At 27.6% G+C, this 25,062-nt stretch overlaps 1 protein-coding gene across 2 annotated transcripts in view; it reads right to left on the minus strand.

Annotated features, from left to right (window-relative positions):
• Nucleotides 1-114: 114 nt before the first annotated feature.
• LOC145833862 (A disintegrin and metalloproteinase with thrombospondin motifs 4-like) overlaps nt 115-25,062 on the minus strand; it is a 41,127-nt gene continuing 16,179 nt past the window's right edge. The window contains exons 2-15 of one of the 2 annotated variants that reach the window (XM_082941093.1): nt 9,032-9,506; nt 8,486-8,871; nt 8,158-8,276; nt 7,743-7,846; nt 5,714-5,986; nt 5,188-5,330; nt 4,626-4,867; nt 2,932-3,043; nt 2,604-2,753; nt 2,140-2,279; nt 1,856-2,059; nt 1,549-1,733; nt 1,043-1,251; nt 115-724 (exon numbers count right to left, since the gene is read on the minus strand). In XM_082941093.1, coding sequence (XP_082797219.1) covers nt 661-724; nt 1,043-1,251; nt 1,549-1,733; nt 1,856-2,059; nt 2,140-2,279; nt 2,604-2,753; nt 2,932-3,043; nt 4,626-4,867; nt 5,188-5,330; nt 5,714-5,986; nt 7,743-7,846; nt 8,158-8,276; nt 8,486-8,871; nt 9,032-9,499 — 2,799 coding nt within the window. In that variant the 5' untranslated portion in view covers nt 9,500-9,506 and the 3' untranslated portion in view covers nt 115-660. Of the gene's footprint in view, nt 725-1,042; nt 1,252-1,548; nt 1,734-1,855; nt 2,060-2,139; nt 2,280-2,603; nt 2,754-2,931; nt 3,044-4,625; nt 4,868-5,187; nt 5,331-5,713; nt 5,987-7,742; nt 7,847-8,157; nt 8,277-8,485; nt 8,872-9,031; nt 9,519-25,062 lie in introns of those variants that run through there. The other variant, XM_082941092.1, reaches the window with a different exon arrangement.

Below are 25,062 nucleotides of genomic sequence, written 5' to 3' on the forward strand. Positions count from 1 at the left end.
TTGTTGTAAAAATGTTAAGATACCGTATATTATAAAAAAAATTATTTGTTAATTGTTTAAGTACAATACATTTTTGGTTCTTAAAATAAGAACACTATCATAAAAATTACCAACAGAAGTCTATATCGCTATTCCTAAATAAGCTATCTTATACTTAAGTATGTTTAATTTTTATAAAAGTTTTACAGTGAATTAAGGTAATTCAAAACAAATTTAAAACAAATAAAGTTATTTTTATATGCTAAGGATTTTTCCCGCATTTTTAATAAAACATTTTTTTAAAAGGTATGTTACAGTTTGGTAAACATATGGAAAAAACAAAAATATTAGTTGTTTTAAGATAAATCAAAACATAAGTTTTTATATTTTATATTTTTAATAGAAAACAAAAAGCAGCTGCTGACAAAAATCAGTTTATAAAAAGAAAATTCTTAGTTATAAAACAAATTAAAATTATTATAATAGTCTGCAAGTTCTTTGGTCCTAGTTTTAGAATTTACCAATCAAAATAGTTTTTTAATTTTAAGATGTACTTTTCAACAACTTTAGGAATGAAATACTAAAGAAAAGAATGTTAGCAGTAAAAAATTTCAAATATCTTGAAAGTACAGTGAACAGGAAATATAAAAACAATATGATTAGTTAACTAATTCTACTTCATCAATTATTTCTTTTGTTGCACTTTCTACACTTCCTTCTTTGCCTACGCTTGAGCTTTTTACACCTGGAAAAGGAAGGTAATTAAAATTTGTAAGTAGTTAGTAGAAACATATTTACAGCAGTAAAATTTAGCGGATGAATACACATATAAACTTAAGTTATTATCTTTTTTTAGCTTGGTTGTATAAATTTTTTTCAAATATTTTTTAGTTTAGTTTGTTTTTTGGTTCGTTAAGAGTTGGTTCGTTTTACATTTAAAAAGACAAAGTTCGTTAAGAGCTTTAAACTATCTTGAAATTTTGTGTATATAAAAGTATTTTATATTGAAATTTGAATGAAAACTTGTACTTTTATGTTACTTAACTATGAACTACAGTTATACCTTCCGTTTCCTTTTTCTTTTCTGGTGCAACTATACTTTTCACAAATTTCCGAGCAACTACTTGGTGATTTTAAGTGAATGACGTTATTACTAAAATTTTTCTTCCCTTTCTTTTTTATTTCCTGTTCAATTCTTTTCAGATTTGCTTTGGCATCTAAAGTATCACGAATTTTCTTTTTATTTAACCTTAAATCTTCTTCTTCCGCAAACTGTTATAAATTAGCAGAAAATTAGTTTTATGTTAATAACCAAGGTACTTAACATAAGTATTAAAAACAACTTAATTAAACTACTGTTAAAGTTTGAATTTTTTTCTTTATAACATTGAACAAAAATTTTAACTTATTAAACTTGTAATAGAAAAATACATATGTGAGACAATGTCGATTGGCTTTAGTTTTTTATTAAACGTTTAAATGTTTTCTATTTATTGCAGTTAAAAAATACTTTTGCTTACATTATTTTTATTTCAAAAAAAATTTTTTTGTTTTATTTTAATATCTAACTTGTTCATAATAAGCCCTGTTTTCTGCTACATTATAAGACCAATCAATTAATATCTTAGCATTAGGAAAACTGCTCAATGTAATGTCATCTTCATATATCTTTATCAGAAGCTTTCGGCTAAGTGTACCTTTGAGCGTGATTTTTTGAGAGGTACGGTCCGAGTTGAAGTACAAGACTTCTGTGTCTGTTCGAATTTTTTATCTTAAGATTTAAAAAAAAGTGAAATTTTTGCAAAACGTTAATGTTGTTGGTTTTACTTTCAGAACAAGTCAGAAAAGTATAAAACATAAAAACTACAAAACATACTGGAAAACACAAATTTTCCATCTCCTTCCAAAACACTGATATTTCTCAACATAAAGTCGCCTGTTCCGTCGAACACAAGAATATGTCCGAAATGCCCATGTTTTGTCAGCGTCAGGTTGGTGGCTCCATGTTCTACTTCCACAAGCTTCAACACCCCATCTTCTCTCATGTCCAAAAAATCAGCTTGCTTGTATAAATACGAACCTGTAGGTATATAAACGTTTTGATTTCGTAAAAGTTAAAAACCAGTGTATAACTTATAGTCCTTAAAAAACTCAACGAACCAGTGAAAGTAGTGCACATGTGATCTTCATCATCACAGACACCGCACTTGTTAAGTGTCTTGTCAGATCCAATTATTCCGTCACACCCAGTCGCAAAACATTGGCCGTTGACACAAGTGTCGGTGGAGTCTACTCTACACCTGTTAAGTTTTGCTTGTATTATTACCATTAAGAGTTTTAGTTTTATAATCTTTATGTAATATTTAAATCTTATTACTTGTTTATACTAAATTGATCATAAATATAATACACACTTTAAAGCTTACTTATAAGTGTAAACTTAAATAAGTTTTCATACTACAAAGTTATAAGTAAGAATAACTTTACCTAACATAAAACAAAAAAACTATTTTAGCACCAAAATTAAAAATTAAACTTTCCTTTAAGCACCTTATTACGATTTCAAAGCAATTTGAATAAAATTTATAACAGATTTATAGGTACTTTTATAAACAACCACTAACTTAGTGCCGTCCTCCACGTCTTTCCTGAACGCGTATCCCTCCTCGAACCAGGGCTTGGTTGGTCCGAACTTCTTGCAGAACAGCGCGCACTCGTGCTCCTCCCAGTGGCCGTAGTACACCGGCTCGTACAAACGCTTCCTGCTGGTGAACCTGTGTAATTTCAGTTGACAAAATTTCCTTTCCATTCACTTGAAAATTGAACAATATAAAATCAGTCAAGCAGAACGCAAATTGTCTGACGCAATGTCAAGACCTTCCAGATGTAGTTTCAGTGTAGAAATAATTTATATTGCTTATTGTGAGTTTTTTTTAAAACTTATGGTTATACCTGTACAGCATGCCGAAGAACCACTGGTTGCACTGGTCCATCCGGTCGTCGTTGTAGCCAATCAGAGGCGAGCACGGTTGGTTGCCGCAGCTTTTAAGTTTCCTGTCAACTCCTGTGAAACATTTTGAGACTTTAGGTTAGATTGAATGAAAATTATTAGTTTGTTTAATTATAATTTTGGTTACTTAAATATTTTAAACATTTTTGTAATAACTTTGATTAATGTTTTTAAAATTTAGTTGTGTTATTCAATTTTAAAAGTTGACATCCACTAAAACAAGACTATTTTGTCTATGAAAAATGCAAGTTTTTTGAAATATTATTGAAGCAAATACTTCAAAATTTTTTGCTTGTTTTTATTTTAATTTAAAAACATTTCAAGTCTAAGTGTGTTGATGTTTAAAATAACTTTTTTTTTATTAATTTCAAACTAAAATGTACTAAAACAAAATTCTAACGATAAACAAGCTAATGTGTCAAAAGTAAGATTAAATAACGATCATAAAAGTTACACATATTGTTATTATATTTTGAATTTATGTTTTATTGTCATTAGTTTATACATAGTTTTATTTGTTTTTATATAAAATAAGAAAACTTCGACTAAGTTTTTTCGTGATCGCAACCAAATCTATAGTAAAACAAAACATTTAAGCACATTTAAGGTAAACCGATTAGTAAAAACGAAATAAATTGTAGGCGTAATTTTTTGTTAAGGAGGAGTTTTGATGCACAATAATATTTAAGGTAACAAAAGCATCATGTTATAAACATTTGTAAATTTTGTTTAAAATTGAACAAGTTTTTGAATTTAAAAATTTAATTACATTTTAAAGTTTACGCCTATTGATTAAAAATTGTGAATAACAATAACACTACTTAAGCATGTTTTAAGTTTTATCTAAATAACGCTTTGCAATAAATATGCTTTAATTTCAAAAAATTTCAAAACTCAATTCTTCCTTTTATTTTTAGAATAAAGATTTAATATTTTTATTGCGAGTTGATTAGTTAAGATAGTAAATTATCGGTTTAAGCTCGAGTAAACAAATTGCATAACTAATGAATTGTTGTTGACTAAAACTAAATATTTTTTGAAAATACTTTCTAGTCATTAATAAAACATGTTGTTTTCGAACAGTTTAGATTAGCAAAAACAGTTTTTGAGGTTATTCACAAACGAAGTTTTAGCTTAATTTTTAAATGACGTATTTCAAACAAATCTTAAATTCAAAAGCTTTTTAACTACGTTTAATATAGCTGCTTAGAACTTTCATATAAACTACCTAAAATTTTACAAAACTCATAAGAGCAAAGTAGTTGAAAAACATTTTTACTTGACAACTTATATGTTTCAGTCGACACCGAATTGCGACAAAATAAAAAGTTTCTAAACATTTATGTTTTAAAGTGCTTTACATATACTTAATACTTGAGTACTGTTAAAATCTAAAACTACATACATGTTTGAATTTAAACATAGCAATTAAAAACCTGTTTTACATATATTTTTATATTAAAACGTATAAATATATATATATATATATTCAATTAAGTCTCAATATTATTCATAACAAAACTAATTTGCAGAAGCTGCTGTGTTAAAGTTTTAAAAAATTGAAGAAAAGTTTTTATCCTTATCAAGCGCACTTGAAGTTACATAGACTTTATTCGATTGTCAAAAACCAACCAACCGGAACAGATTTGCCCGCCAAACTGCGGCACTGGGCTGTCGCAACGTCGGTAGCTGTAAGAAACCCCTCCGTCGCAACTCTTGCTGCAGGGGCTGTACCTGGACCAGGAGGACCAGCCCCCGTGTACGGGGCGGGGCACCTCCCTCTTAAGTACGCACTCTCCGGCGAAACAAACGCTCTTCTTGCCGCAGTCGGTGCCGTCGGGCACAAACATGCGTTTGAAGTCGCAACTGTTACTGTCCCTGTTATTTTATGATTATTGAATGTTTTTTTTTCAAGGAAAAGTATGATCAATAAAATTAAAGTACATTCTTACTTAAATTACAAGTATTGTTGTCTTTACTTAAGTTTAGACAAAAAAATAAAAGTAAAAACGTTGAAATTTTTAGTAAAGTAATTTAGTACCATTGTACAATACATATCTCAATTTAATAAATACAAGTATAACAATTTTTACTACTGCGTCTGTTTACATAACTTCTTTTAAAAAATATCCACACTTAATCCACTTAATATTTACACGTTTAATAAATAAAGCAAAAGCAAAAAACAAACAACCAACTTGTTCAAACACTTGAGTTGCTCGCAGTAATTGTAATCGCGACCCCTCATGTTTCTGGGGCACGCCACCGATTCGTTGCCGTATGTCATCTTGCACTGGTCGTCGTGGCCGTACACTTCCCCCGGAAGAGCAAACGCGTAATCCTGTGATGAAGCACAAGCGTGATGCAAGCTTGCTGTGTCAAAATTCCTGCGGTCGACGCACAGGTGCATTTCATATTAAAACGCGTCACTCAAAGATTATTTTTTGCTGCTACACATAATGATTTTTTGCGTTTGTCTTGAAAATTCTAAGAATAATTGACGCGTATGTATTCAGTCATACTCAGCTTAGTTTGTATAATCACAGACTAAGTTTGAACGTATAATTGAATATTTAAAAAATCAGCCAAGTAACTCGATTATAATCATGTGCTTATTTTTTTTCAAAATTCAATAATTTTTCTTTTAAATTTTTCTCAATCATTTAAACAACAAAATTAATACATACTGCAGCAAAGTAAGAACTATTTCAAAACACAACTTACTTTAACGATGCCCGCACTCTTGTTGAAGTAAGTCTTCTGCGGGACGTCGTACAGGCACTTTCCGTGGCCCTGCTGCAGGAAGTAGTGCAACTGCTGCGCGCTGCAGTCGCTCCACGGCTCGTCGGCGGGTATCTGCGCTCCGAACAGCCCGAAGTGGCTGCTGTACATCATCTTCACTTCCAGGGAATACCCTCCGAACCCCCCGTCGTGCTCCGGGAACCTCTTCGTGCAGTAAGTTGAGTCGTCGTGTTGCACGTTCATGGTGTGGGCGATCTACAATAGTTCAACAAGATAAAAAATACAGATAATTTTAAATAGTAATGTATTATGTTCAATGTTGTGATGGTTTAAACTGTAAAGTGTGCGCGATCTGTTGAGTTAAGGATGCCGAGTTTAAATCAAGTTGAATTTTAATTTAAGTATTTTTAGAGTTGGCGAATAACTTTGCTTTTTCCTTTATTCCAATAAGGAAATTAACCTTAGCGAGAACTGGAAAACAACTTTTTTGGTTTTTATATAGCTTTAAAATGATGCTAAGTTTAAAGTACTTAAAATATATGAAATGCAGTTTGTGCATTAAAAATTGACGGTAGTTTTAAATAGTCTATAAAAAATACAGATAATTTTCAATGTTGTGTTGGTAAAAACTGTGAAGTTTTGGTTTAAAATTGGAAAACGTGCGTTCTTGCGTTTTGGTAAGTGAAGTGCACGTGTAAAAGTTAGCACCTTTTTTATAGTATACTAAAGCTTTTTAAATCTTATAGAAAAAAATGATATATGAAAAACTACAGTTTGTATACTTTAAATTACTTTAAAACCAAATGATAAGTATAGTAAAACTAGTAAGGTTTTCTAGTAATTGTTTTAGTATATTTAATATAAATAGTTATAAATTTGAACAGGTTAGTTTTTTTACTGTTTACATCACGAGATTAATCTTTTGTTAAACTTTTTTCTCAGATTTAAAAAAATACACATAAACTAAAGGCAATATACGTATAATTATTTTTTTTTTTGAAAAACAAGTTTTTTCCATTAAAATAGTTTAAAAATAGTTTATGGTTTTTAAAAGCTTCCTAACCGCGTTTAAAATCAGCTAAAATTTGCACCTTATTGCTGCAAACAACTTTATTTTCTACAAAAATTTTACTACAACCCGCAAAGTAACCATTACTCATGACAAACATACAGCTACAAAAACTGTTTGCATTTTGGTTCGTATTAAGTTTATTGTTCTTAAGTGAACTCTTAAAACACTTTTCAATAGCGTTTAAGAACAAAAAGTTAAAACAACTTTTTACTGAATAGTTTTTGTTCGTAATTATAGATTCCTAAAAACTTTAAAACAATCAGCTTTAACACATATCTTACTGACATATTTTATATTTAACAACATATAACGAAAACTTAAACTACAACAATTAGAAAAATAAAACGATTTAAGCAGTTTTAGATAGGAGTAACTCAAATTATAATTTTAATTACAACTTGAGGCGTAAAAGAAAACAGGAACATAAAAAATATGTTTAAGTTTTTTAAGGGTAGAACTTTGTGGACTTAAAATAATTAAAATTATACATTAAAGTACTTGAAAATTATTTAAAAGATATAAGTTTGACAGCGTATGTAGATAAGAAATATAACATAACAATGATATAACATCGTGGAAAGATACTGATAACAAAATTAGTTAACAGTTTGTATTAAATATTTTTCTTAAATATTTTTTCTTAAATATATTAAATATTTTTTGAACGATTTCAAACTTAGTCGCAATAAAAAATTTCGTATAAAACTATGAGCAAGAATTTTTTGTTTTTAAATGTGGTATTTAAAAAGTTTTACTTATTAACAAAAGTTATCAATTAATTTGGCTTTCTAAACAAACTCCGAATTTTTGCTGATGTAAACAACTAATATACTTTGTTTACTTAAATCTAAATATTTTCTGTTTAAATATGAACTTATTAGTGGTAGCACTTCTTACGTTTTTTAACTAATCTAATTTCTCCTAAGCACACATACTCACCTCATGAGCAGTGGTTATTATGACTTCGGTGAGAATTCTGCTGTGAGTTCCGATGAGGGCGCAAGTGCCCCCTCCTGTGCACATACCTGCCGCGTACGCCATTCCTGCGTATAAAAGCACATTAAATGTCGTGTTTGTACACTTATGCGTGGTATAAACACTGTTTGAAAAAAAAAGAAATTTCTACTATAAAAATTGGCCAGAGTAAAAATTAAGAAATTCCAGCTGGAATGAAAGATTTTGAAACTTTTTTAAAAGGTTTGTTTTGGTACTGGTTTTAACTAAAAATTTAGAACACAATAAAGTTGTTTAATTTTGTTTAAACAGTTATTCAAAAATAATACTTAAATCTTTTATTGTATTTCGGTAGCTTTCCTTAGCATTTCTTGTGAAATCCAAAAAATTCAATGTTCACCTTTAACAGTGTTGACTGTGTACTTGGACTTGAGCCACATTTCCTCGTTGGTGAACAACAAGGCGATGTCGAAGTGGTCGTCTCTCAGGTCGGAGTTGAAATTTCTCTCTTGCTTGTAGCTGCAGAGCAAGTAATTTACCAAAAACTGTAAGTAAATCCAAATAATACTAAATTTCGTTCAAAAGAAAGTTTTAATGATAAAAAATGTGTAAATTTTGAACATTTTTAAAATGACTGCAGCAAACTTAAACGCTTTATCATTATACTCCTCGTACCACTATGATTAAATCGTTTCATTCAAGTTAAAACACCCTAAAACTACTCGTACCTGCAAAACTCCTCCAAGGCGTGGTGCGACTCCTCACCGAACTTCAGCTTCTCGCTCTCCTCTTTATCCATCACCACGATCTGGTTCAATGATAAAATCACCGACACGTTCAACTTGGGTCTCTGGTACAGCAAGTTGGCTCCGTTGATAACCGCCGTCATGTACTTTTCCAACTCGTCACCATGCTCGAGCGCCATCTTGTGGGTGACGAATGCGGCGATCTCGACGTAGAACTGGTCACGTGGCAAAGGACCCAGTATCAGCGGATCGTCCTTGTCTATGTACCCGATCTCCCGCGTCTGCACGCTCCTCCTCTGCCTCCTCTTCTCGTCGTGGATCTCCTTGCGGATGCGGTGGTTCGCCCTCCTCAGTTCCTCTCTGGTTATCTGTTTTTTGTATGTTTTGTATTTGTTATTATGTTATTTCAATTAGCAACTCTTTAAAAGTAAAAAAAAATGTAGTTACTAGCTACACGCTTTTATAATTTTTGTTGGCGTTGTCTAAAAAAAAAAAGAGCATAATAACTAATGCAATATATTTATCTACTTGCGACGGACGATAGCTCCTGCTGAATGCTTGAAACTTTTCCTCGTGCAAAATGCTGCAGCTCGACAACCGCTCGACTTCCTCAACCACGTGGTGGTTCCCCGCCTTCTTCAAAACCAGAATTTTTTCTCCCCGCGCGGGTGCCAGCACCCCCTTGTAGCGCCACTTCTCGTCCCCGCAAACTCCGACGAGGGCGTGCTTGAACTCCTCGGAGTTTCCAAAGTACAGCGCGCACGACCCCTCCCACCTCGTGCGGTCGTAGTAGCCGAAGATCAGGGACTGCTCCTCCTCGTCCAGGTGCTTCACCGGGATCATGTCGACGCCGCGCTCCCACTGGTCGGTTCGGAGGTTCACGGTGATGCGCGGGTCGTCGCGGGAAAGCCCCAGCTTCACTTTGACTTTGAGCGAGACTGCGGTTGAAAGGGCGAAAAGGCACGGTAAGAGTGTGAGAGTTAAGGTGGTTTTCATTTTGGTAGTTTAAGAAAAATAACCTAAGAATAACAGCTTTTTTGAAATGTATAGAATAGTTTGTATGTGAAGCATACGATAGCCTGAGTACTTGCCTTCTACTTTTAAGTAGATACTGTATTTTATTCAAATTAACCGTTATTGTTATTAAACAAAAGTTAATTTAGGGAAATAAAGTGCTTTACTTACTTTGATACATGCAATATACAAACTAATTAAAAGACATATATCCAATAAAAGCTACAAAAACTGGTTGAAAATCAAATAAAGTTTAAGCCACTTAAGTACTTTACTTTTTACATGTCCAACTGAAATTTACTATCCTCGAAGGAGCTAATAAAATTGTGAGACAGACATTATTAAGTATTAAATTCTTGAAATACTTTTATACGTTTTTTATGATAAAAAACATCAGTCTCAATATATATATATATACAATATATCGTTTAATCTTAATTGAAATATATTGATACTAATCAGATTTATGGAAACATTATAGCTTATGACGTGCAAGTTGTTTAAGTTTAATATATTTAATAAAAATAAATAACATTTTAAGTAAAAGCTCGTGTAAAATAATACAAAGTTAATGAAAAGCTATAGTTAGTTACGTATGTATGGTTTTAAATTAATATTTAAATAAGAAAATAATGATTAATTTTTATTAAAAAACGCTTCGTGTCTTTTACTTGAACTCGTTTATTAAATTAAGTTTTTTCTTACTACTAAAAAATCAAAACTACTTTTATCGACAATAACGATATGCTAACATAACTCAATTCAGTATAAATGTTATTATACGATTAAAAGTAAAACTTCTATTGATGACTGTATTTTTTATAGCTAAATCTCTCATTAAACAATTTAGTTAAATGTTTTATAAGAAAATATAACCTAATAAAAGTTTTAAACTTAAATGCTTAAAGAAATTACAAGTTATGTTAAACGTAAAATCAAATACTATTTTCTCAAGTATATACACAAAAACATGTTGGTAACCATTAAACTTTAACTTTATATAAAATTCAAGTCTAAGAAAAAGTCTTCATTAATCTTTTCAAAAAACATTTTTTCTTAAATTCAGAGTAATGACACACTTTTATATCATATACATTTGCTTTAAAAGCTATAAACAAAAACTTTAAGTTTGTATTTTAGCTAAATGCTCTTTCTAAGCACTCATTACATTAACTTCTTTGAAATTTATTCTGCATGCTTAAAAAAATTCTTTGTTTTGCGCAATATAAGTATTTTTGTAGCATCTTTTTTTCTTCGCATTAAACTGAAACGTGCATAGTCTGAGAACGCAAATTTGAGAGAAGCTTTATTTTTGGTCTACAAAAAATAGCTGTAAATTCCCTAAAGAATCTTTAAGTGTCTGAAAATTTAATAAAAGTATGTTGTTAAACTTTTATGTTTTACAACAGACTAATCGCATGTAATTTCAGTAAAAAGATAAAATTTTATTTGACACAAACACTTTTAAGTTTAAAGAGAAAATGACACGCGTTTCGTAATACTAAAATATTTGGAGCAATTTCGCTCACATTCTCCGTAAAAGAGCTTGCTTTCAAATTTGAAAAAGACTGAAGTTGTTAAGGATTGTATTAGTTATATAGCAAGCCCAGTAATTAATAGCCTTGTTAAAATGCATATTGTAATTAAAATAATATATTTTTTACTTAATTTTTTTTTTGATATTAATTCATGGCTAAAATTGCTCAATTATTTATTTTAAGCACTTAACAATTTGGTAAATTTCAGAAAATTAATTTTTTTATTACAACACTGATTTAAAGTTAAATACATATGATTTGAATTAGTTTTAATGAAGTAGACCAAACAAAAGCTCTCAAATAAGTTCGGAAACGAAAATCCAAAATAGAACTTTGCTATCAAAATTTCATGTTAAACATTTTCAAATAACATGTTAAGCTAAAACAACTTTACAACAAAATAAAGCCACTAAACTGAACGAAACATTGTTTCTTAACAAAATTCAACAAACACCATGCCTGACTAAAACAACGTTTTTGTAATTTTAAAACTGGCATTTTAAAGCATTTCGACATAACAAATTCTCCTTTCCTTTGAAACAGAGACGTCTTTTATTTTACCTTTAGCGCCAAGTCCAAAGTCCGAAAAGCTCGCTTTTTGTGAAGCTGCGAGAAAGTGACGAAGTAAAACGCATTTTACAAGTATTTTTTCTCTAAGCCGTGAACCTGCCTCAATGACGAAATGCTTCACAATAAACTTTGCAAGTTGAATTTAAGTTTAACGCCACATAAGTCAAGCGAGTGCATGTTTAACTTGGGTTTTTTAGCGGTTTTTGAATAAACTTGATTTATTACTTTGCAACTAGCCTTGTGATTTATTGTAAACAACTTTGTTCAAACAACAACATAGTTAAATAGAAACAGTTGGATTTACTCATCAGTAACATTTATTTACACTGTTTTTACAAGCTTTTAAGTTTAAATGCTAAAGTAGTACTTTTTTTATTTAATAAATTAAACTAACAAGTAAAGTTATAACAGATGTTTCTAATTTTTTAAATAAAAGTTTGATCAATATAAAATATTTTTTTATTTTTTCTTATTCCTAAAAACTATAAAAAAAAACTTTTAAGTAACTTAAAACAAAATATTATCAAGAGTCTAGTTTGAAAAACTTGTCATCAAATATTTCATTTAATTCTTTTCCTTTTATTATAGCAATTGAAAACTTTTTACTTTTTTACTACAGAACTGAATATTATTCCTTACTACAAACCAATGTTTGCAAAACAAGCCTGCGGAATTATTTGAACAAACAAATATTTGTAGCAAAGTAAAACCAGGTAGTAATTTTACCTGCTTTGCAAATTTGAAACATTTTTTGAACAACTCTACGTTTTAAGTACATAGAGTAAAACTATCTTATATAGTTTTTATATCAAGAATGCCTAAAATTTTAGATATATATTAAAGAAAATTGGTGGTTATGTATAACTCTACAAGGAAGTAGGGTGTAAATATTAAATTTTTATTATGGTTTTTACAAGAGTATCATTTTAAACGTATACTGTTAAAAAATACAGAAAGTAAAAGTTTAGTACCTTGTGCAAAAAAAAATAAAGTTTTAACCAATTCAGTTTTAAACAATGTAGTATTCAAAAAAATCTAATCCCACATGAAATGTTAAATACAACTTTTGAACACAAAAAAAAAACTGAATATAAAGGTAAACATAGTTTTGATAGCTAAAGTAAAAATTTCAACATAAAATAATTTATTTCTATTGCCATTTTTTGATATAAAATAAAACGGTAAATGTAGAATTACTTAGAATTATAAAGCTATGCGTCTATTTGAAAAAAAAACTACAAATAAAAAAGAAAGTTGTTGTTTTCTTTCTAATTATTACCTTTCATTATTACAATCTCTTTTATTAAATAAATACATTTTTTTGTCTGCTTTACTATAACAAAACCTTTTAGACTTTGTTGTTCAGCGATTATTTTTTTCAAATTTTTCCTACTAAAAAAATAATTAATTTACTTAATCAAGTTTTGTGTTTAATTTTAACTTGATAAAACAAACTATAAATAACACAAATGATGCAGCAAGATAACATTCCTAAAAAAAATCTCATCATGAAAAAATTTAACTAAATACTAGTTCGAACGCAAACAACTTGTTTGGATAGATATAGTAAGGTCTTTATATAACGCGACGTTTTGTTAACTAAGCAAATAAGAAGGCCCAAGTTCAAGCTCAAAACAATTTTTGTTTGTTTAAATATTTTTTTTTCCTAAAAATAACTTTTTTATGTTATACATATCTTGATTTAAAGTATAAATAAATTTGAAAACACATTTTTATTATTTTTATAATGAATTTGACTTGATAAAGTTTTAACTATCATATAAGTTTTAATCAGCACAAAAAGTTTCATTTTAATCTCTTTCCTTAAGTAGGCACAATTTAAGTAGAACAGAAATTAATTCAGAATTAACTTAAAGTTCAAAATTTTCTGAAACAATGAAACTCGTTTGTATTTCTAATCCCCTTCAGAACAAACAATACACTTGCACTAGACATGACTGCGCTTATAAAGGAAATTAAATGAATCGTAAAGTTTAAATTCTTTCGATATCAACATCCGATGTCCACGTGTTTTATTGAGATGGATGCTTAGAGATTTTATATGAAATACATAAGGCTTAAAACTTCATGCTACTTACTATATTCGTTTTATTTTACCAAAAAACAAAAATTTTACTTGATACTTTCTAATCAAGTATCACTCAAATTTATTTAGTTTTATCAGCACAGTAAAGTTTGTCATTTTAGATAAAAAGTTTTACTCAAAACTTTTTTTATGTAGACATAAAGCTACTTTTGATATTTTAAAAACTCAGCTAACTATCAAAATCGTATCTACTCAAGTATAAAGTCTAACTAGCTGTAGTTTGACAACAAGACATAGAATAAAATACGTAAACAAGTCTGCTTAAGTCAATCGAATATACAAAATTAAAGTATTATCAGTTTAAAATCGCAAACTGCAAACAAACTATTGAAAAAATTATACTTTTTACCTACAATAACACTAGATTAAAGCTTGCTTACAAAGTTTGTTTTTAAACATCGCAGTTTTTATCAGAGTGTTAAGTTTGCACATTTGATTGACAAGTTAAATAAGCAATATATGTGATAGTCTTGCTCGTCTGAAAGTTTTTTGCTTGCTTTTGTCTTTAGAGAAAAGCTTTGAAACCAGTCCTGGGTTTATTTAATGAGCTGGGTTTTAACTTTTATTCATAAATTATTTTATATTTTCAAATAATTCAAAAAGCTACATCGGTTAATAACCAAGATAGCTGCTTAACCCTGATCTTAGTTAGTAAACAAAAAAGGATTTGAATACATGTTAAAATAATACTTTGTAGTTTCTCTACCTTAGATTAATTCAAAATATTGTTCATGTATAAAAAAAGTAAATGTCTAAAAAAAATTAATGTTTATTAAAAAGTTACAAAAATAAAACCAATGTAAGTGTATACTGCTTTTTGTTGGTAAACATGAATTTCCTTATAAAACTTTTATATGTTATATTATAATTAAAACTTAACAAGTTTTTTTTTATACGCAAACTTTATTGTTGTTTTTTTCTCAAGTATTTATTCTACACTTGATGTAAACAGAATTTTGTTACTAAATAAAGTTCGCCAAGCAACTATCACTAAACATAAACAAAAAAAGATAAAAAGTTTTACTCATAATCTGTTTATCAGAAAAACATTTATTTATACGAAGATCCTCTGATCGTTAGCAATGTTTTCGCAGAACTGATCAAGTCTCACATCTCAAAAAAATAATTGCAGCTTGCGGCAATGTAAACCTTAGTCGCTGAAAGGCGGTACAGAAGCAATTTGTTCAAACAAACTTGTTTACTGTTTCATAGTTAGATGCCTTCGAGCTTACGTCCATTTGCATTCGCGGTTTGACAATGACTTGATTTTAAGGCTTTATTTATTGCAATATGTTAAGTTTCCTTGTGAAATTAGTTAAATTTATACAAGTTAAGTTTTGAAAAAGTTTAGTAATATACGGGTAACTTATTAAATTTTGAAAATGTTTTAGTATTTGTTTTTCACTAACGAACAACCTGTTGTAAAAGCTGTTTATATATAAAAACTTTTAGTTTGAGTTACTTTTCTTAGAAACTAAAAAAAAAAAATCTTTCGTAATCAAGCAATTAAAAACGATTTTATATAGAAACATAGACACCATTAAAAGCTTATTTAATTAAAAACTTGTTGTTTTTTGTAATATTTTAAAGCCAGCCAGCTTAATTTTGTTTGTAGATCATTAAAAAAACAAAAAAAAAAGGTTTAATATTAAAATATGTGTAATTTGAAGCGTTTCTCTATGTCAATTTAGGAACTACCTACGTAATTTAATTTTTAACTCTCGTGCTAAATGTTTTTCTTATTTTGCTTCCAGGTAATACCTTAATCTTTACTCATAACAAAGGTGATCGTAGTTCTGCAAACACGTTATTATTTTGCAGCAATGTAAAGTATTTTGTTTAAAAAATGTCTTAGTTGTTGACTTAAGATTTAAAAAAAGTTTGTGTTCTAAAACATATTGGAATAAGGATTTCAAAATGCATTAATTATTATAATAAGTTTTAGTATTTAAGAGTTTTTAATGTTTTGACCTTCTGACTTTGATAAATAACTTTTAAATGCTTAAAGTGTAAAAAACAAGTAATAAAATCATTTTTTGAGCTATCTAAATCTTACAAAACTCTTTGTATTACAAAAGGTTAAGTGTTTAATTTTATAGACTTGTAATATTTGTTATGATTATTGGATTTATGTATAATATTGTTTACAAACTTTGCTGTTTTTTTTTATTATTTATTACGATTTTTTTAATTATTGGTTTAAACTGATTTAAAGGTTTATCAAATTCATTTACAAAACTTATTCAGTTTTGTTCACAACTAAATAGAATAGGTAATGTTTTTTATACTTGTCAGTGGTATATTATGGCAAATATATACCTAACTAAAAGATATCACAACAAATAATAAAATTAAGAAGTGTACAAATAGATGTTATATACAAGCGCTATGAATGCTAAGTAAAACAAATTTAATAAATGTAAAATAGATATTAATAGTTTATTAATTTAGCTTTAAAGCTTTTCAACTTAATTCCAAAAAAATAACAAAATGGTCGAAATAAATATTTTTTTTTGTCGATTAAGTTTAGGTTTAAGACTAAAAACGTAAAATACTTTGTTATACTAAAATTTTTAGTTGATGATTTAAGTCATATAAAAGAGTATGCTAAGTTTGAACATATAAGAATAAGAGCTTTTTTAAGTAAATAATAATTTAACAAGTTCTAGTTTTTTGATAGCAGTATTTTAAGTGTAAGGTCTTAACTTTGAAATATAACTTTCCAATGCTTTAATTATCTACTTATTGTAGTTACAAAAAAAAAATATTTTAAAAACTTTAAAAAGTTCACAAAAAAAAAAAAACTTGACAAAATTTGAATATGCAATATTACTCTATATTAAACTTTTTAAATTAATTAACATACAAGAAATAAGAAAGCAAAATGAATGTTAAATAAGTCGTTAAAGGTATTTTTTAAACTTCAAAAGTCTTTTTAATTAGTTTGATTATAAATTTGACTTTAAATAGGATCTTTTGTTAACTAATGCTTAAATTTATATTTTGAATAGTTAAATTAGATTTTATACATTTAAGTTCTTTATTTTAAAGGTTATTTTTCATATCATAATTTTCATAAAATTTTGTTTAATCTTTTTTATATGACGAATACTTATTTATTATTGTATATTAACTAGGTTAAAAAAGATTTACTCACTTTGATTATTTACAAAACTAATTCTTAAACAATTTCATTGCAAAATACAAACAAAGGTACTTTTACTCACACTTATCAGTATTATACCATGGTAAAAAAACGATAAAGAATTGTATATATACAAAAAAATGGCAATATATAAATACATATAAAATACTAAATCTGTAAATGTTATTTTAAAATAAAAGTAAACCGATGGAAAATAAGCAGCACCAGTTGGCTAATTAAGTTTTACAACTAATCAACTTTATTTCAAATATAAAATACAAATACTTGTAAAAATAATCTTTGTCTGCAAAGCTCAGGTTTGGTGCTTAAAACGTAGAAAAGTTCTAAACAGTTTAGCTGAAACACATTACAACTTTTGAAAGTATTCTAAAGATATTCGAAAAAGATTTATTAAAACAACTTGGATTATTATTTAAGTTGACTAAGTGCTAAACTTCTGTGAATTTTTAATTCTCTCCCAGTCATTGTTTAAAGTTCTAATACTTATCATACTAGTATTTAATTGTAAGTAAATTAATTTGCTTGCTTGTTTTTTATTTACTGATAAAGAAGTTCTCTTCAATAAAAACTACGTTGATTTGTTTACTAAGTGACTGATACTATTGCTAAACTGAGCTTAAATTTTTAAAGTCATTACAAAATGAAAAGAAGCATTTGATTCATGTATCAAGGTCGGCAGCCTTCAATAAGTAACGGGCTAATTTTCTGATAAACTTCTTCGTGGGCCGCACTGTATAGAAATAAGTCTTACCCGGGCCGCAGACAGAAACAACTTAAAAACTAAGGTTTTAAAATTATCAAAATCATTCAATAATGGAACTGTAATTGCGGGTTGCAGTTTGCCGACCTCTGAAACAAACAAACATTATTTCTACAATAATACAAATTAATTTTATGGGTTGGTGAAAACATTGTGTACAGATTGAGTTAAATTAACAAATGAATGATCTGTTTTTAAAAAAATCAAATTAAGTTTAATGAATATTATTATTAGTTTTTTTCTAATAAATACTTAAACGTTAAAGTTATTAAAAGTGACACTGTTTCAGTCTAATATCCGTTTTTCTAATAAGCCTTAATATCTATCATATTTTTGTCGAGAAAAACTTGAACTTCAACTAAGTTATAACACTCGTCTGTATTTGTTGATATGACTAGATAATTATACTTTAAAGTTATACTTTAATTATTTTATGTTAGTTAGATAACAAAGATATATACAGAAAATTCAAATAGTTTACGTCTCAATTTTTTTTGTAGTATTTAAAAAGTTACCAGCACCTAAAAAAGAAAGGTACTGGACATAAAATGACAAATTTATTACTTTGTCGGTTAATTTTGTAAGCTTTCCTTACATTGTTGAATGAACTTCTCAGTCCTTTAGCAAAACTCGAAGCTAGCCTCTTCGCCTTCGGTTTAGTTTTCGCTTCAGCCTGCAACTGGTCGGGAGAAACTCGATTTGATCTAAACCATCAGAACCGTTTTGACTCCGGTTTAGTCTTTCGAGCGTTGTCTTTTATCAAATTGTTCGATTTATTACTATTTGATGTTTTTGCTAAGCTACAGCTTTTAATGTCTGTTTAAAAGTAACTTTCAATGCAAGGACTTTTAGTAAGAAAAAACTCACTATCATCAGACAAGCTTTCGTAATCTGGTGTCAGTTCTCTTTCTAGTGAGCTAAAACTAAAAACTTTTGTTAGCTTTTTATCTTTTCTAGACAAGTTATCATCAATTAATTTTTTCTTTTCAAGTTTCATTACATCATTTTTGTGTTTCACATAAAGCAATGCATTATTATCTCCCATGTCAAAATTTCTTTGCTTTCCAAGCTCAGTAGAGACTTCAATGCTTGAATGTGATTTTATACCCGTTAGACTCTCTTTTGCCCGGTCAGTAGAAACTATATTCCTAATTTTTATGTGTTCGTCTTTAGTAGTGTTTTTTTCCACTTCATTGTTTTCAAAGGGTTCAAGTACCTTATTGAGAGAAGAATCACCATTTTTAGCTTCACAAATGTTCTTTATTATAAAGCTGTCTTTAGTTACGCTTTTTATCATTGTAGGATCATTTAAGAACGCTGACTCATTTTTCACAGTTTTGCTTACATTGCAAAGTATAAAAGCTTGACTTGACTGTTCACCAGTAGATACACTAATCTCATTTCTTTTATGCAAATTAATTTGCTGCTCAGTATTTAGAGGAGCATAACCATTTTCAACTACATCAAAGTTCTCCGCTATAAGACTGTCTTTACCTGCATTTTGAAAAAATGAAGGAACACCTGAGAACTCTGACTTGGTTTTCAAACCAGAATCAGTTTTTCTTACAGTGCAAATTTAAGAAGTTTGATTCGGTTTTTCATCATTATATACAACAATCTCATTTGCTTTTTGCAAAGTTAGTTTGCTGATGAATAGCATTGAAACTGTTAGTTGACAAGTTTTCTTCTACTGCAGCCAGCATGGCATTCATAAGATCATTTATAATAAATACGTTTTCCATTGTGCTTTTTAAAACGTGTTGTTTTGAAAACAGATAGTTTTAAAATATTTAAAAATTATACATCGAAATTTTATTGACGTAACAATACGTTTATTCATTTTTGATAGTATTTATACAAAAATATACGGTGGTGCAGATAGAAAATACAAAAAAAAACTTCTATAAAATATATAATTTAACCTTAAAATGTTAAAGAATTAATTGGATCGCCATTTATCATTTTCAGCTGTATATATCATAAAAAGTATTATAAGTAATTTAACAAAAAGATGATAAATTGTTTCATTTTAACAACTTGTAGACTATTTTATAAAATAAATACAAATTTAGTTAAAATAAGCAATGTTAAAATAAACTTATTTATTTTGTAAAGAACAGCTTAGAAAGACAAAATTAAGGTGAAATGTTTTGCTTTTAGTTTTATACTGCAAGAAGTATAATTCAATTGTTTAGAAAACATATAGTTATCACTAAAAAGTACAATTATATGCTGAAAAATCTGTTAAAACAAGCGATAATAAACCATATTTTTTATTTTTCAAAACAGTATGTTTTTAACATAAAACTACATCGAGGGCCACAAGTTATGCTTTGGCGACTTTTGTATCAGATAAAAATAACTCTTTGTAATTTATTTTTTAGCTTATTTAAAACAATTTGCTTAATAAAACACATAGCTTGTTATTTAAATTTAACGCCAAGTTTAAAAACTGTTAAGCAACTTGAATAGATCATATTAAGTAATAACTGTAAGAAAATATTTCAGTATAATTTCGACCGTTAACTACTAAAGTTTACCAAAGTAAACTAATACTTATTTCTCGTTAAATTTTAGACTTGTAAATTTTGTAAAATTCAGCAAGCGTTTTTCAAAACTAAAAAAAAACAAGTTAAAAAAAATATATTAAAAATAACTGTTCAAAATATAGGTTTAATTGTTTGCTAACAAAAGATCCTAGTGAAGTAACTTCACTGGAATATAAATAAAAACAAATTATACAGTAATCTTCCTTTATTCTACCAACATATGTTTCTGTGTGGCAACGAATCAACACACTTTAACTGGGTTCTGTAAAAAAATAATTACTGTAATGAGAGAATAGAAGCATAGAATAAAGTAGGTGTATACATGTTTTCATTAAAATAATACATTTTCTACAGATAATAGTTATTAATAGTTTGCCATTAACGTGAGTTGCTTGTTTATATTATGTTTTGTTGTGTAATTTAGCTTACTTTACTTATTTTAGACTTAATAATCACAAATATTATATAGTTTTATAACAGTCGGAATTAATATTAAGTATTTCACCTATTAATAACTATTATCCGTAGAAAATATATTGTTTTAATGAAAACATGTATACACCTACTTTATTCTTTGCTTCTATTCTGTCATTACAGTAATTATTTTTTTACAGAACCCAGTTGAAGTGTGTTGATTCGTTGACACACAGAAACATATGTTGGTAGAATAAAGGAAGATTACTGTATAATTTGTTTTTATTTATACTAAAAATAAATATTTGTAATATATCAAATTTAAACTAAATTTAAATGTTACTTAACTGAACTTTAACAGTAATTTAAAAATGCATATGAGCTAAAATTAAATTATACTGAAAAAAAAATGGCGCAAAAATAAAAGCTGATTCATGAATCAGGTAGAATGTTTTAAAACTTTATATATGTTTTTTAGTTTTAACATTTCTGTCTCATTTTGATGTTTATTGTCAATGAATACATGGTCAAAATATACACGTTGTGTTATCAGCTGTAAAATATAAAGTATTTTTTATAGAAGACTATTGCAACATTCTAAACTTACAAGAAAAATTAACTGGTTACATTAAAATGTTCATCGATCTTTTTTATATTTCATTTAAGTTCTACACCAGGGGTTGGCAAACTGCGGCCCGCTAAGGGTAAATCTGCGGCCCGCATGCACGTTATTTTTTTAAATGGAATGCGGCCCGAAAAATAAAATTTTGCGGCCTGCGAGCATGTAAATGTGGCCCGCTGACCAAAAATTTATTTCAATTTAAACTTGATAAATTTATTTTTAAGTTCCTGTATAACATTTAAAAACAATTAAAAGACTTTACTGATTTAGCCTTAAAATGTGAAAAAGACAGGTTAGCATTCTACCAGTATTTTATTCTTAATTTCATAATTACTTTCTTCTTACAACAGCAAATTATTTTCTGAAAAAAAGTGTAAAAAGTGATTTGAATTAGTAAGATATTTATACAATACCTTTTTGGTAAAAACTAAATGCAAATGTTTTCCGTTTTGTACAAAAGTAATGCACAGTTATTAACTAAAATGTCATTTCTTTACAGTTTAATTTTTTTTTACTCGTGTTTATACCTAAGTTTCTATTACAGATGTTTTATTTCTAAATGTTATAAACTAGTTTACACAAATACATTTAATAAGCATAATAATATTAATAAAAACAATAATAATATGAAGAATAGTAAAAATAATAAGAAGAAATAAGGTTAATTTTATTTTGGTTCTACAACTTTTGATGTTTTAGAAGTTTTCTTTACTTTTTAAATTAAAATCTATGTACACCAGTTAACAAAAATAATCTTATTTTAAACAACTTTTTATATAATAATTAACGAGATAAAATTTAGCCTATGCACAATTTTCTAACACTATTGTTTCTACATGTAATAACTAAGTGTGTACAGACACATTTAAAGCAATATATATGACATAAGTTAAAAAAGTTTTTGAAAGGTATACTTTTCGATTTTTCAAACATGTTTTTGGCAAAATAAGTTAACTTTTATGCGTTGCATACTAATATAAACAGTTGCTGTTTTTTGGAACTACCTATCTAATACAAACTAGACTGAAAAATGGTAATTTATTAAGTTTGTACATTTTTAATCAAAATAGCTCAAATTCGATCAAACTAACAAATAAAAATTGCCATACACTCAGACTATGACTACTTGAAGAATTTAAATCTTAGGAAAATTTAGTCATTTTTCAGTTTTTGTCTTGTATTACTTTTTTAGGCTAAAATAGCAGGCTAGTTTTGGTCACTCGGACTGACTTTTTTGCTTTAAAGAGGGGTAAATTAAATTTATGATGCGTGTTTTGTTCAATGCACAGTGTTGGTTTGAATCAAAGTATTTTTAAAACTTTAAGTCTTTCAGCAGATATATCTTAGATTATTGTTTATACTAATTGTATACATATAAGTGTAACAACTAATGTTGACAAAAAATCCCGGAAAAGCTTGAAAATTGACAACTTATACTTAAAATATCTGAAAAAGCCTTGAATTTGAGAATTATCGAAAAAACTGGAACTTTAAAAAATTTCTAAATGTAAAGTAATAAATGTTCGATTTGACATAAAAAATTAACAAAATAATATTTAAGTAAAAAACACATTTAAAGTATTTTAACGGTATTTTTCAAATTTTTTCTATTATTTAAGACAGTTTTTTATACCTTCAACTTAATTATATAATAAAAACAGAACCAAAAAGTTGTACTTTTAAAACTTTATATTAGTGCATCGCAACTTTGCTTTTGAAATGTCTTAACCTATGTTTTGCTTTGTATTGGAACTAAACCTAGAAATTCTTCTAAAATGTCAAGATTAGTAAAACCACCTGTAATAAAAAATCTAAAATTAGCAATATCTGTTGTATCGATACTCGCATCTTAACAGATTAATTTGAGTCTTAAATTGGTTAATGCAGCTTTATAATCTTCAGACATTTCCTAAACACGACTTCTTGTTGATATTGAAGAAATAAACTAAGATATTTTAATAACGCAAACACAAATTATCTAAATAAGTTTTCTAATCACAACGGTTTCAATTTTTAGTAAATAGTTTTTCTACTTTATAACTTACCTAAACATATTTTTCTGATCATTCTGTAGTTACTGAAAATAATTATGTGCATTGTTGAAAATGACTTAAGCGATTTGAGTTTTTTCGTTTCTCGCAATAAATTCAAAATAACGTCTTATAGTTCTTATCGCTCGTCTTATAATTCACATTTACTCTTTTTAAATGCAATATTTTTCTTGCAGATAAAGAATTGCTATAGTGCTCAATAAAAAACAGGTTTTTCTACTTCATTGATAGCTTAATAAGTTTTAATACATTTGATAAAAATGTTCAAAAACTTTATTGTCCATTAAAGCTGAATTACAATAATTTTTTTAATTATAAAATTAATTCACTGTTAATAAACTTCGGTATTTCTTTATGTTTTGAACTTTATTTTAAACAGGGTTGCCAAACAAACAGGCTAGTTTATAAGTAAATAAAAAATTAGACTACGTTAAAGCTGTTTAAGAAATTTTTATAAAACTCAGGTGTATCTGAAACACTTTGAATAAACCCTCGAATTCTCAGAATAGTTTTTATGATTGTAGTGTAGTTTACTAATTGTATTTTTTTATTTATTTACATTATGTGTTTTTTTATAATAATACTGTATTTAAGCTTAAAAACAGAAAGTTTTTAGCTATTTTAACTTTTAGTAAACTTTTAATATAATTCAGAAATGTTTGCTTTTAAAGTGGCAACCGTGTTAAAGACTAATCAATTACTAATAAGGTATTTTATTAAAGTATTCCAGCATTAATTATGCTAAAAAATTTGATATAGCTTATTTACATTATAAAATGGTATTGAATTATTTAATTAACTTATTACTGAATTTTCTAAAAAGTGCAAACTATTTAAGGCGCAAAAACTATTTTTTTAAGTTAACAGTTTTTAAAATATGAAAAGGTGATTCATAATATTAATATAAAAAATTAGTAAAAGTTAGCCATAAATGTTTTTTAAATCTCGGTTTTTACTGAGAGTTAGGTTGTAAGTAAAATAATATAAGTATTTTATTAAGTTTAACGTGTTAAGTATTTAAAAAAGTACATATTTTATTAAGACTTAAGTATGTTAAAAAATGTAAATTCTATTACAATAGATATTTATATATTAAATAGGCATTCTAAGTATAGCTAAAAGTCATGTAAAGTAATTAAGTGAATCAAAGTAAAACTATCTCTGGTGTGACGAAAACTATAGCCTAAATAATATTCAAATATCATTAAAATTAAAACTTTAAATTTGGCCCGCGCGCACCAACTGCCTGCCGACCCCTGATTGAAGCTATTTTTTTGTAAATACTATACGAGTCACTTATTTCGTAATTAAGTTAAGTAAGTTTATAACTAAACTACATTTATGGTGGTATTACAACTCCTAGAAATAATACTACTACCGAAAATATTCTTTACAATGTTGATGACTAAATTAAACTGCAATTTACGTTTAGTTGAGTTTAAGTTATTTAATATAATTAACTTAAAAAGAACTATTCTACATTAATACGTTTAGACTCGCAATCGGTAGACATTAGAAATATCAGGAAAAGTAGAAAAATCAATTTTGTAATTATAAGCATCATTTTAACAAATAACGAAACATTATCGTTATGATTTTTTTGTTTTTGTTTCTATAATAAATGTTTTTATAACTGTTTCGGTGATCATAAATTAAAGAAATCAATTAATCTTAAACATATACTAAAGATCTTATCATTTAATAAAACTATTCTATTCATCAGGTAAAGATCAAGTTTTTATAGATTGTTAAAATTGAGCTGTTGCCG

Source organism: Thalia democratica, chromosome 4 (assembly GCF_965202585.1).
Source record: "Thalia democratica chromosome 4, ktThaDemo2.hap1.1, whole genome shotgun sequence".
Taxonomy (NCBI): Eukaryota; Metazoa; Chordata; class Thaliacea; order Salpida; family Salpidae; genus Thalia; species Thalia democratica.